The sequence below is a fragment of the Melopsittacus undulatus genome, chromosome 6, assembly GCF_012275295.1.
Source record: "Melopsittacus undulatus isolate bMelUnd1 chromosome 6, bMelUnd1.mat.Z, whole genome shotgun sequence".
NCBI classification, from domain to species: domain Eukaryota; kingdom Metazoa; phylum Chordata; class Aves; order Psittaciformes; family Psittaculidae; genus Melopsittacus; species Melopsittacus undulatus.
Genome location: NC_047532.1, coordinates 31,742,518 through 31,756,838, shown reverse-complemented (window position 1 = coordinate 31,756,838; position 14,321 = coordinate 31,742,518). Strand labels below are relative to the sequence as shown.

Genomic DNA, 14,321 nt, shown 5'->3' with positions numbered 1-14,321 from the left:
TAGTGTTAACCTACTTTATAGTTGTTTTCAATTTTAAGACAGACAGCATCTGGGATAATAACAACCAATGTCATACACTGTAACAGTGACAATGATCTCAGTTTGTAATGAAACAAAAGTTATATTTAAAAAAGTCAAAATATTTTAAAACCAAGATTACAAGTATTAAACAAAACCACAGTAGACTTTACATGTATGCTTGATGACACAGAGATTGACATTGGAACTACTTTATACAGAGAAGATAAACCTCTTTAAATAAACAGAACTAGACAGAAATACATCTGCTGAGAGATGCATTAAACATTTAAGATGATAACTTTCAAGTAAAAAAGATATGCATATAATATTTTTTCAATTTCACCCAGGTTTATTATCCATTTTAATAAGCCTGAATTTGTTACAGATTTAAAGCAATAATTCAACCCATTATATATATTTTAAAAAAATAATCCCACATCATATGGTCAGATTAATAGTAATTACTTCAGATATTGAGGGAAAAGACAAAGTCAGAGGCAAGCACTTAAATATTTGTAAGAAAAAAAACATGATTCATATATATATAAAAAATGCTATATTGAGAATTTCTACAAAAATGGCATAATGCTTTCTCCCACTTCCAAAACACTGTAACCAATAAAATGATGATAAATTTCTATTAACTGAATTTTCACGAAAAATAATTAAACATTTTTCCCTAGATTTAATAAGTACCTGCTTTCCTTGGGATTATTAAATTACTAGTTTTGTTGGCTTTCTATATTAGTCATCTAACCAGCAGGATTGTTTATGCCCCCAGACAACTGATATCAAATACGTGTCTTTGTACCAAAAGTCTCTGGATTAAATATACGTCTCAACTGTCTTCAACAGAAATATAAATTAAAGAATTATGAACAGAGTTAAATTTTAATGCTATGGTTTGAGGAAATCATGTATAGACTACAATACAGCAACAGACAGAGATAGAAGAAAACAAAATTTTCTGAAGTCATAAAGAAAAGCTAAATTAGAAATGCTTAGTATAGTGTGATAGAAAAAGCATACAGCAAATGCTTTACACACTATTTAGATTAAATCCCAGAATACTTCCTAAAAAAACCTCACTGACTGTTTTCGTACACACTATTACTCAGAAGAGTTTTTTGATCCTGACAGTAAATTATGCAGTGTTTCAGAGTTACAGGTAAGGTTGCCCATGTAAGTTAATTCATTTACCTAAACAAAAACATAAAATAAACTGTATTTAGGGTATAATCTGCACTACCACACTTCTATGCTCTGATACAGTTAACACTCAAATCCTAACAGATACATTTCTTAACGCAGTGTCTCTTGGTTTTTCCCTCCTCCTACAGCAAACAGCATACAACAAAGCCACACCTATCCTCTAGCAGATAAAACTAAATAAATCTTCCCATCATTGACATCTTCCATTCTTCTGGAGGAGTGTAAGGTGTCAGACATACACTGTTTCAACAAGTTCGACAGGAAAAAACCCACCAACTTCCAGTGGTTTTATTTGCCTATTCTCTGGACTACCCAGTCCTGCTGGCAGAGGGGACAGCGATTATTCTGTTTCACCCACAGGGACATGCAGCAATTGTGGAAGGAATGATTGCATTCTCCCCAAACCACTGAAAAAGAAGAAAGAACACGTTCCAGTCACACTCAGCTGTCCAATTAACACCTACTGCAAGGTCTAAACTATCATTCTCAGATGTTTATAACCAATGCAAGCTATAGAGACAAAATGGGTCATCACTGATTTACTCACTGAGACTGGACTATTATGGTCATTAGGACACTAGTCAGTTCTCTATCTTCAATCCTTTTACTTATTTCCAGTTACCAACAAAGAAATGCATATCTTCTCACTTTCTTGTACAAAGTGACACAGTTTTGTGAATGTATAAACACATTTATCAGTTCTGCCCAGGAATTAAGTGCAAATACCCAACTTCTTCACGGTATCTTCCCCAGTACCAAACTATAGCCAAGGCACTACTATCACAAAAGACCATATCACCAAATTCTGACCTGAAATGCTGTGTTTAAACTTAAATGTATGACAACAAGGAAGCACACTTCATACAATATACAGCCTCAAAATAGGATCTTAAACCAGACATTATTCATAGGCTGCAACTCTTTCAACACAACAAAAAGTGTCCATCTACTCCTGAACAGTATTAGTTACTTTGGTTTCACCTTATTAGTTCACATTCTTCTTATTACAATACAAGGGTACTACTCAAATGAGTGTTGTAAATTATGTTCTGGGTTTGTTTTCCTCTCTGATTTCCTCTCTGGCTATCTTAAATAGGACACTCAGCAAGCCAACTAAGATACATGGAACAGCAAATCCCTGTTCTCATTAAAATAATCATCAAAACCAACAGTGGATTAAGTTTGAGAGAATATACTTCAAAACAGAAAGAATAAGGAAAGCTTAACCACTGGTTTAAAAGTTGACTTTAAGATTTAAAGCAAACTGAGACAATTTTAACTATTTCAGATTAAAATATATCACAATGAAGATTCACTTTTGCAAATATTGGTATGCAAGTGAAAGTATGTTTATGATTAAAGAGCATTACAGAAAACTCAAGTGATTCCGCTTTTTCGAAATGAAGAATGAACAAACAAGCAATTGTCTCCACTATGTCTGAATTAAGACTGCGAAAAATACCACTTTCTAACCCTCTAACCCCGACATACTTAATTTCAGAACAGAGGATTTTTATTGGTATTACCATTGTGTCTTCTGGCATGCATATCAGAAAAAAAAAAGTAGCCTGTTCCTAACCACTTCAAAAGTGTACATTATGATCTCAACTATGCTCAGCTATGCTCAGGGTGACAGAAACTTAAACTTCTCAGTTGTGTATGTGTTGACTGCAAACTTGAAGTTTTGTTCTACTGCATGCCTGACATGAAAACTAATTTTATTAGTGCTCAAAAATAAAGTATAAAGTATTACTAGTGTAAAAAGATGACAATGTAGAATGAAACACATTTACTTTAGAGCATTAATAAAATCAGTATTCCCTTCAAACTTTAAAATGCTCCCTACTGAGAGAAGCTTCAATTGAAAAACAAGCGAATGAAATCACTACATACCAACACAATCTTCTTGTTTGTTTTCAGCTTGACATCTAAGACAGGCATCTAAAAGTAAACAAGAACAAGACTCAATTTGATTCTCAGGATTCCATCTTAAGAATAGGTTTGTCACAGGAAAATAAAAACTCTAAAACCAATTTACAAAGATAAAAATCCCAAGTCTGATGCCTAGTTCAGCCCTTTAACATTAAATAGCCCCTTAAATTTTAAAACAGGACATATGACAAAGAAATACATGTCTGAGAGAGATCAGAAGGACTATAAACTGTCCAACAAGTTCTGTTCATTTTCCATGACTTTAGTATGTTCATAACTTTTGCTCGGAAAACAAACAAAAAAACAAACAAACAAAGAAAAAAAAACCCTTCTCCATTTTGTAGATATAACAAGCAGCAGATCTGTGCCAAGGCACTCAGGCATATTAAGACGAGAGCAAGCACAAAGCCAAACCCTAATTACGGGACTTTGTTTTCCAGATGTCAGCATCTCCTTTTAAGGAAATCATTCACAAATTTTTATTTTTTTTCTTTTTGGCTGTACATCTCTAACCATAACCCCCACCTCCTCCTGCTTTTCATATAGTGGGTTTCCTTAGTAAGTACCTGCACACGATTTTCACAAGAGTCACATACACATGCAAACATACTGGTCAATTTAATAATATAAATCACAGAATCATAAATAAACAGATGAACATCAAACAGTATGTAATTAAAAAAATATTTATCATCTTTATGCATTCCAGTCCATGCCTATAGGACTGGATGGCAGGTTCAGGATTCAGTAAGATACATAAGTGACAACTTCCAGGCTTAGTACTGTGCCACAAACATCCAGTGGAAAAATGCTTTTGTTTCTCCTTTGCCCTGACACTGGTGGCCACAGACTTATGTGCACATACCACACACAACAGAAAGTGTTCAACTATTATGAGAGTAAACGTATCTTCATCTCCTCCAAAGAAAAGATGATAAACAAGTGTCCCACAGATTGGACCTGGCCTACATGTCATTAGTCAGACTATATTTTCCTACATGACAGGAACAAGATATGCTACAGGAATTTAGATTTGAATATTTTTGCTTTCTCTGCCACATACAGTCAGTATGTCTATTTTAGGTTGTCTGCCCAGATACCCCTCATTTTGGCAGGTAATAAAGAACAAAGAGGACAGAAACTCCGAAACAGTTGCCCTTTCCTCAGTGAGATAAAAGTAAGACAGGAAATAAAGGTTTCTGATGCCTGTTCCCATCAGGTTTTTTTCTGTGTCATTTAAGGGCCACGCTGCTGGCTTAGATTCATTCAAATTCATTCAACTTGTATCATAGTACATCGAAGCAAACTGCAGGGTCACTTCAATGTGCAAGGCAGCAAGCTGTGGCAGACCAGTAGCCACTATAACAGCAGCTTTTCTATCTCAGCCCTATATTTGCAGTTTCAGACAGAGAAGCAGTACAGGTAGCTAAGGACAGAAATCACTATCCACCACACCAAGGTAAGCTTGCATCATAACCACTCCTGCATCATAACCACAGGGATGTCAGTCTGAAGGGTTAAGCAAAGCTAAGTCAGTACTGCTGTAACCCAGCCCTTCCCAGCTAACACCTGCATTATTGCTTCTTTCCCTTAAGACCACACTGGTTCAAGTTAAAACAGCAGAAAATTAAGCCAGCTAACACTTCCCTCACTCGCAAAAATCAAACTAACTTTCAACCAAGTGCCAGCTGAAATCTGGCACTGCCTCCAACCTAAGGCTCCTGCAGATGCAGTGGCTCTACAGGAGCCAGACTGGGTCTAGCGGGGTCAATGTGAAATTGCTAAACTGAAGTCAGTAATAATCAAGTTTCATGTTCTACCAGTGTGGTTTGTTCTCAGAAAAATGGTTACCAGATTTTTCTGCTAGTTTCAGATGAAAAGTACTCCCATGGCTTAGATACGAAAAATTATAAGCACACTTTTTTATTTTATACTTTTATAAAAGCTCTGGGCAAGATTTTGTTCATTTAAGACTTTTTTTATAGTGCCCTGTAATAGGTTGGCTAGAACAGAACATTATGGTTTATATGGTAGATGAAGCCAATTTCCTATTTCCAGGGTGGTCTCTGGGTTTTTGTTCACCATATAAAAGCAGACAATCTCCAAAACATGCTTATGCAAGACAGGAATCTCCCACCACTTCAGTCTGGGCTTTTTTTTTTTTTCCTATCACACCTTTCTGCTTTTTCCATTCCAAAGAATGCTCTCAGTAAAGCATGTATGAGAAATGACAACATTACATATTGTGTCTCAATTCTGTTAAGCCTGGCTGGATTTGCAGTATCATGGCTCCTGGACCTACAAAAGCAAGCTGCTAGAGGGAATCCTGGGTCATTTTTTCTGTCAGACTGTAGCAGGCCCAAGTGAGAGGACAGTTATGTCCACGACAACTTGGGACAATAGTAAAAATTGGATTAGAGACACAATAGAGTAAGAATTCAAAAATTATACAAAGATCCAAGATAAATATCATATTCGTAAAAGATGTCAGGAAACAGTAATGCCAGTGAACAATAAAGCTGCTCTCAAAGAGATTCTCCAGATTTCAAAACCAGGTAACTAACCCCTTTTCAACAGATTTTCTGGTGCATTCACATGTGTTAAACTGCACTAGTAATTAGGAGGCATGGGCAGAAGCGATAGAGAGCCTGGATTAACAGATTTTGGAAGTTAATTTGTATCTACATCCACAACTGCTTTAACAGCCACCCACCACCAGCAGCACCACACATCTAGCACTCTGGTCAGCTCGGCTGTAACTTAGCGCTGGAGGAGCTTGCCAACATGCAGGAAACGGCCTCCACACTGCAGGCGCTCCTGCACAGGGCGGGGCGGGAGGCCAGCAGCCCGCCTCCGGGCCTGGCACACACTCCCCGAGTGCCGCTCCTCAGGCTGACAGGCCCCGGGCAGAAGCCCAGCGGGCGCTCCGGCCTCCCCCGGCAGGAGAGTGACGCGGGGAGGGATGCCCGCGGCCGTCAGGGGACGGGACTCGAGGAGACGCTCCCCCGGCAACTGCATGCTGCCTGAGGTGACCGCACGGGCCCGGGCCCGCACCCGCGTGTGACACCCTCAGGCACTGTGGGCAAGCCCCCGAGGAGACCGCCACTGGGTGCCGATGGCCGCAGCGCCCTCCTTTAGGCGAGGGCGCGGAGGAGGAACGAGGCGCGGCGGAACCGCCCCCTTCTTCTGGAACCCGTATTTGTCTCCTCCGCCAAAGATGAGGGGGGAGCAGCGTAGGGCGGCAGTACAGCCTCTGCCCCACCGAATGGGCGACCCCTGCACCGCAGCGGGGACGGCCGCCATTGCTGCCGGAGCCTGTAGGCTGGCGCTTACCCATGACCTGCACCCGGCAAATGGCGCAGGTGTCGCACTCCACATCCCAGCTCCACATGGCCACCGCGTTCCACTTCTTCAGAGAGAACATCTTGTCGGGACCGCCCGCCTTGGAGCCCGCCGAACCCGGGTGCGAGAGGGGGCCGCCCGGCTCGTCCCCGTCCTCCACATCGGCCATGGCGGAGGGGCGGGGACGCGGCGCTGGGGGCCGCCAGCGCGGGCCTGCAGTGCCACCTCGCGGCGGCAGCGGGCGCCGCAGGCGCTGCCAACTGCCCCCGCCCCGCCTATAGGCCGGCGGCGGTAACAGTGAGGCTGCATGGGCAGGCGCTGCGCCGCTGAAGGGGGCGCTGCACGGTGAGGGGAGGTGACCACCCTCGGGTCTAGAAAATACAGGTTTAGGCTAAAGGAGGCCTAAAAATGCAATGCTGAAGATTATAACTTTCATCCACATTATAAGAGACACAGTATGAAAATTCCTCCTGAATCCCTCTTGTGAAAATGCTACAGCTATCTCAGTATTCCAAATTCTCAGTCTACAGTCTCTAGTAGCTGAAAGTTAAGCCTTGCTAGAGAGCAGTAATCCTTCATGGAAGTAGTCAGTTAAGTATGTGTACTTTATGATGTCAAAGTAGGAGGGTCTGAATATACTTGCCAATGTATCAGCTTGAATTTGTAAATTGGACAGAAAAAGAAAAATCAGCAGAAAATAGATGAGAATTGTGAAGTGCTAGAGAACTAAAAACCAGAAAGGGAACTTTAAAGTGGCTGATTATGTTAAAAAATATTTATACAACTATATACATCTTAAAAAGCAGAGCTTCAAAGTCTGGATAAGAACAAAGCTAAACAACATACATCATTATTTTAAGACAATAGAAACTTGCATTTCTTTTTAATCTTTACTGAATGAAAGTACACAAAATTTACTTTTCTAATACAGTGCCTTGTCTCTTTAAGACTACTTTAAGATAAAAGTGTTGAATAATGTTACTCATGTACAAATTAAAATTTACAAAGTTCTATTTAAAGATAAGATAAATCAATGGAAGTTGTAAGTACTAACGTTAGAAACAGCCTCTTCTTTTCTCAACTTAATCCACACTGAAGATCTCCTGTCAGTCATGTTGCCAAATAGATCAACTGCATTCACAGTATCTGACTGCACCCAATGTATCTTTATCTTGGCAGCTTTAGAAACATATGCAGTGCTTATTTTTGCATGTAGTTTCAAACATTCCTATGGAGATACACCCTAAAGTGTAACTATCATACTCCTTCAACAGGAAGGATCAACAGCAAGTCATTACAGACATGCATGGAACAGAACTAGTTCACCTTAGCTTATCCACAAAGCGAGATGCTAAAAGCAGAAGTCTTCTATAGCCCTGGATAGCACGTGCATGCATACTCCACCCCAGTCCATTGCAACTTATCAAGTTTCTTACCACACTGCTGAAGTCTATGTCCACATTGGTTTTGATGGCTGGGCTGAACTTGGAGTATCAGTTGGCAAAGCCAAATGGCTACAACCACATGTGTATTGCAGGTGCTAAACTGACATTCCTCATGAAGGATGTTCTCTGCACACAAAGAGTATCATAAGCAGTTATAGTGCAAGTTTCTCCAGTTGGGAATCACACCTTCACCTGAATGGACTGCACTGCCTTCATTAAGCGGACAGAGAGGATGACCATATCCTCCTAGAAATCAAATTCTCCATGTCTCTTAAGACTGCTAACAGAGTAAGCCATACGATTCAGCAATGGCTTACATGTTGTGCACCATGGTCACAAAAATCTGGCCTTTGGTAATAAAATATAAAGATAGTTAAATCACTTTAATTATCATTGTCTCCCTGCTGTAGTCACTCTTTTCCCTTTAATTTACAGTTTGTCTTGTCACCTCTAATTTTTCTCAAAAAGGATTAGATGGAAACTGGATGCAATGCTCCAATTCTAAGAGCTCATAAGAGCAAATTGTGACACAGATCATAATCATGTTTGGGTGCTGCCAAAAAAACATGCATTTACTATGCAATTTGCAAATGCAACTGAGAGCCACATGACTTCAATATTTTGACAATGCTAGTTTTAACCTGTAACCATTTCCTACTTCATGATGCTATAAGGCAATTTTTCCTGCACAGCTGGAGGAGAAGCAGCAAAACAATTGGCTCAGGTATACAGAACTGCGTTAGATGCCTATGGATAGAAAAAAAAAGTCAGTAAAATATCAAACATAGTCATTAAAACAGTTATGATCCCTTCCTTTAGCCTCTTCTCCTTGTGTAAGAAGCCATCAGCCATAACCAGTCCTTTTACCAAGCATTTCAGTTCAAATGAGACACAGCTCTAAATTTACTCCAAAATACTGGGATATCCTTTAATAGAAGAGAGGTTGCCAACATGAAACACCGTTTTCAGCATTAGGATGAAAGAAATGTTTTGAAAACTAATTTTTTCAAACTAGAAAGGAGGTAACTTTTGATTTGGTATACCTTTGCTCCGTCTTGTCTACTTCTGAAAATAAAGCTTACATTTTCACTGTGCAATGCCAGTACTTAGATAAGCAGTGGAAGTTGTAAAGCAATTATGATACATGTTCCTTTAACTCTAGGAGAAAAAAAAAAAAAAGAAAAAAAGTAGAAAATAGATCCCCAACTAGTAATTATTTTCTTAGCTATTTTATCGCCTAAAGACCTGTGAGAAAAAAAAAAAATAAGTCCTTTCAGAGATAAACTGTCCTGGTTCTCTGGAGTTCATCTATTCACTAACACACACGACATTAAGGAGACCACACATGGGAAAGTGGCACAAAATATGAGGCTCATTCAGTGAGTTTTCCCTACGTACTTTGTCACTGGATTTAACTATAAATAAAACCTCATTATTTCAGATAGGGCAGGGGAAGCCTGCACTTGCTTGTCTCATACAGACTTTCCTGAAAATGTTCCAAATTGAGTGTTTAAATATTGGCACTTGAACCAAGTTCCTTTCAGGCCATCAAATTATTGTTCAGCTGGAATTGTTGCTGCTCAGCCACTTGTGTGCTATAGAATGGGAAAAAAAATAACTTGTTTTGACAACTGTAAATGGGGACCAAGCATAATAGCAGGTGTCCACATTTGGAATATTGTTTTATATTATGCAATTTATAATCAGTTATCTTTCTGCAATAATTTCACAGTAAGGATGTAGTGTACATTACCAAGGATTGATTCTGGATTCCAGTTGTCTCCATGTCAAATAGTATTCATGCAAAGATGCAAGTGTTTGACACCCAACTTACATAGTTACCATAATAGTTTTCATACTCTTAGTCCCATTTCAGATGAATATAAAGATGCATCTTCCCCTTGTGCCGCGGCCAGGTGGAGGGGAGAAAACACCGATACGATGTAGGTTCACAAAATGCTCCGTTTATTGATTACAAGGCTGCTCTTAATATACTGTCTTACACGCAATCACGCATTACTTGATTGGCTGCTTCACTTTGCCCGCGAGAGGTACACGCTCCACTTTGCCTCTCCTGATTGGTTTCACACCTTCGCTTCAGCTTAGCGTTACATCATGCTTCTGGCATCTTGTTATTGCGCTCCTGTTTTGCTGACCTTGACGCTTCCTCTTCCAGCCTGGGGTCAGAGGTTCACTTTCTCACAGCTTGCTGCAAGCCTGTTAAAGCGCCCATGCTCGACCCCCAACATCTCCCCCTCTTTTTTCAAATAAGGCGTTCGTCATCTGCTGCATGCGTTGCATAGTACATTGTAACAAACAAGGTCCAAAAAACAAAATTAACAACATAATCATTATTGGTCCACTAAACATCATGATTAAACTCCTTAACCAACTACTTATTCCTAACGACTTTAACCAAGAGTCTATAGGATTTGTTTCTACAGTATTTTCTTTAAGTTCAAACAATTTCTTGTGAATAGATTCAGAATGATCAGAAAGATTGTGAAGGATGTAAAGCAGCTGCAGAAGTAAACTGTACAGTGTTAACAGTCAAGGAGTTTGCTCCATCATTACACTCCCCCCCCTTTTTTTTTTTTTTTTTTTTTTTTAGGTTCAACCATAAATACCTGCTGCACTTATGCATTGACCCTTTCTTGCCCAAAATGTTGAACTGCTACCTGTTAAAACTTTTTACATGAACCTGACAACAAAAAATATACAGAACACTGTCTGCCCTCATCACACACACACAAACACACATATATGCATATATGGGATCCCACATACACTCTCCACAGAACTACAATATTTGAAACACAAAATCCGGACAATCATTGCTCCCACTGCACAGTCCCACATACAGGACGTGGCACAAGGACCTTGTAAAGACTATTAAGAAACCAGCTCCAAGAAGCATCATCGCAGTGCAAGGTGGCAGGCTCAGCCTTAGCGGGCGTCCCCACAGAGGCTCTGCCTCCCTCACATCACGTGAGGCTTGGGCTTTTATACTGACTAAAATGCACACTCGTTCCAACACAGGTGGCCAGCCTGTGTTGGAAGAAGTGGTCAGCCATATCTATAAAGGTCTTGTGAGATACCAGAGGGACTCCAATCAAACATGTTCGAAATGGATCAGATGGGGTTGCTATAGATAAACAAAAGGAATCCTGCCCTATCTCATTAACCCATGTTACCCACATGTTTTGCCGATGATCCATGTTATGTGACATCATACTTCCCTGTTCCATCAGAACCACAGGTGCTGCCAGACCTAATATCTTCATTTCGTTTTTCTTCCAAAAGTTCCCTAGCTAGATTCCACAAATAGTTTATTAAGACACCGTCTGCTGTCCTCTCGTTTCCTCAGAATCTCCCTTCTTTTCCAGCCACGGTTTTACCCATTTAGCTGGGACCCATCGAGGTGGGTCATCACCTGTAGAGACACAAGCATATCCCCGTCCCCAGGTGAATAAAGTTTCTTTTTCTGTTCCCCAGGCCCCTTTTTTAGGGTCCCAAGTACGGACAGGCATTTTTAAAACAGAATTTTGTGAAGTATAGTGCAAATGTATCGGAATAACAGTTTGCTTATCATTGGTTGAAACAGGATTTTTCCAATTTAAAACATAACATGCTTTAGCTAACATATCGTGTGGCGAGAGGGTTATCTCCCCCTCTTTTTTCAAAGCGCCAAGCAAGCGTTTAATATCCTGATGTCGTCTTTCGACAATGCCCTGGCCAGTAGTATTGTAAGGTATGCCTGTAACATGTTTAACACCCCATTGCTTTAGAAATTGTTCACTCCAGTGTCCTACATAACTTGGCGCATTGTCTGTCTTTATCATTTCAGGAACCCCTAGGACAGCAAAAGCCTGTAACCAGTGTTGTTTCACTGCTTTAAAGGCTGTTGTAGTTAGTGCTGAGGCCCATACTGCATGACTATGAGTATCAACTGAGACATGTAAATATTTCAGTCGACCAAAAGGGGGGTATTCTGTAACATCAGTCTGCCATACTTTTCTTGGGCCTAAGCCTCGCGGGTTAACTCCATGTTGTTGTAATGGAGCAATACGGGCGCAATCAGGGCAGGCTGCGACAATATTTCGAGCCTGAGACCTAGATAGTCCAAATTCCTGCTGTAGACCTCTTGAGGATTGATGAAAAAACTCATGTGACTGACGAGCCGCTTCAAAGTTCCGTAGCACGACTGGTCCTGCAACCGCTCGGTCAATTACAGCATTACCCTGGGAAAAGATACCAGGTAAGTTGGTATGACTTCGCATGTGGCAGCACCAGATGGGCTCCTTACGTTCTTGAATTATACCCTTTAGGCGAATTACCAATTCTTCAATTTCCAATGTTCCAATTTTACCTATTTTTGCACAGTCAATACGATTGACTACACTGACTGCATATGCTGAATCAGATACAATATTTAAGGCTTGTGAGGAAAACCAATTTAAGGTTTCAACAATGGCTTGTAGTTCTAAGATTTGCACTGATTTTCCTGTGTCAGTCCATATCTTTAGTTTCCAATTTTGATTGTCTTGCCATGCGAAGCCATATTTCCCAGTACGTCCACTGGCATCAGTGAATACAGTAAGTGCATTTGATATAGGTTTTTGTTTCACAATAGGCCCTCTCATTATAATAGAGGTTGTTTGAAACAGCGGATGAGAGGGATAATGTGTTGACAATTGTACCCCATTAACTGCAAGAGCAAAGGTCATAGAACATAATGACCATTCTTGGATTAAATCAGTAGTTTTCCAAGGTAGTACAAATACAGAAGGATCAACACCAAACACCAACCTGACACGTTCTTTGGCTTTTAACAATAGGGACCCAATATAATCCTGGAGCGTGGTAACAGATGCAGAAGGCTGATACGATGGGAAAACCCATTCTAGGATCGCTAAGTGTTTTTCAATTTGTTGCGCTATAATAGCAGATCTGTATTGCTGTGATCCATAAACCAAAACCATAACTGGATATTCAGGGTCATATCTATAAACCTGTTGTTGCTCAATTTTTGTCTCAATTACTTTAAGAGAGTCATGTGCCTTATTTGTAAGATGACGTGGTTCTAAGGGATCTACGGAATCCTTAAGAAGTTCAAATAACGGTTCAAGATCCTCATTAGTGATTCCGCACCAGGTACGTATCCATTGGATATCTCCCACAAGTTTTTGAACATCGTTAACTGTATTGATTTCTGACTGCAATTTTAATTTTCCCTGCCTTACTCTTGTTTCTGTTACCATCATTCCAAGGTACAACCATGGATTTCGTCTCTGTATCTTTTCAGGCGCTATATATAACCCAAATTGTTGTAATGTTTCCTTAAAGTCTGTCTCTGCTTGTTCTGACAGGCTTTCAGGAGTGGCAATTAAAATATCATCCATATAGTGATATACAATGGGTTTTGAATATTTTTCTCTCCACTTTTGGAGAGCTAAATCAACATACCATTGACACATGGTAGGAGAATTGCGCATACCCTGTGGTAAAACAACCCACTCATATCTCCGTGAGGGTCGAGATACATTTTTCTGTGGAACACTAAAAGCAAATCTTTCTGTGTCTGAGGGATGCAGCAGTATAGAAAAAAAACAATCCTTTAAATCAATAATTAAAAGATGCCATTCTTTTGGTAAAGCCACTGGTGAGGTTGTAACGCCCCCATAGGTTTCATTCTAGCATTCACGGCTCTGAGATCATGGAGCAATCTCCATTTTCCAGATTTTTTCTTTATGACAAATATAGGGGTATTCCATTCACTAACAGAGGGCTTTATATGTCCTAATTTTAATTGTTCTTCCACCAGTTCTTCAATAGCTTCGAGTTTTTCATCTGTTAAAGGCCACTGAGGCACCCAAACAGGAGAATCTGATTGCCATTGGATCTTTAACATGGGTGGCCTCCGTTCCTCAGTAGCCACTACTAAAAATCCTGCGTTCTTAAGGTTACTCCCCATTGTGCCATAACATCCCTCCCTAAGATCCATAGGGGAGTATGCATGACATATGGTCGTACCCAAGCTTGGTTGTCATCTACTGCATCCTTGAAACACACAAATTCGACACTTTGTAGTGTTTTAGATTCACCCCCTATTCCACTGACAAGTATGGATGTACTTTGCAGTGGCCAAGCCTTTGGCCAAGATGCAATGGGAATAATAGTCACATCTGACCCAGTGTCTAGCATCATTTCTATTGTTTCATTACCCAGTGTTTCATTCTTACATGATATTATCACCTTACACATGGGTCTTGTGGCCTGAATGGTAGTGGAAAACATTACTAAAGGCCCTGCTGTGTTTCCAGTACTACCGAGAGCTCCCATACCTCTGTTGTGATTACGAGATACAGG

General features: G+C 40.2%; 1 protein-coding gene across 2 annotated transcripts; it reads right to left on the bottom strand.

Annotated features, from left to right (window-relative positions):
- RNF7 (ring finger protein 7) lies at positions 1–6,691 on the bottom strand. Of its 2 annotated transcripts, none has more exons than XM_005147033.4 (3): positions 6,499–6,691; positions 3,127–3,174; positions 1–1,640 (listed from the first exon to the last, which is right to left on the bottom strand). In XM_005147033.4, the coding sequence occupies exons 1-3, from the start codon at positions 6,674–6,676 to the stop codon at positions 1,522–1,524; spliced, it is 345 nt and encodes a 114-aa protein (XP_005147090.1). In that variant the 5' UTR covers positions 6,677–6,691; the 3' UTR covers positions 1–1,521. The 2 variants fall into 2 exon arrangements, with proteins under 2 accessions (XP_005147090.1, XP_005147092.1); XM_005147035.3 differs by having other exon boundaries at positions 1,584–1,640; positions 6,506–6,691.
- Between the last annotated feature and the right edge of the window lie 7,630 nt (positions 6,692–14,321).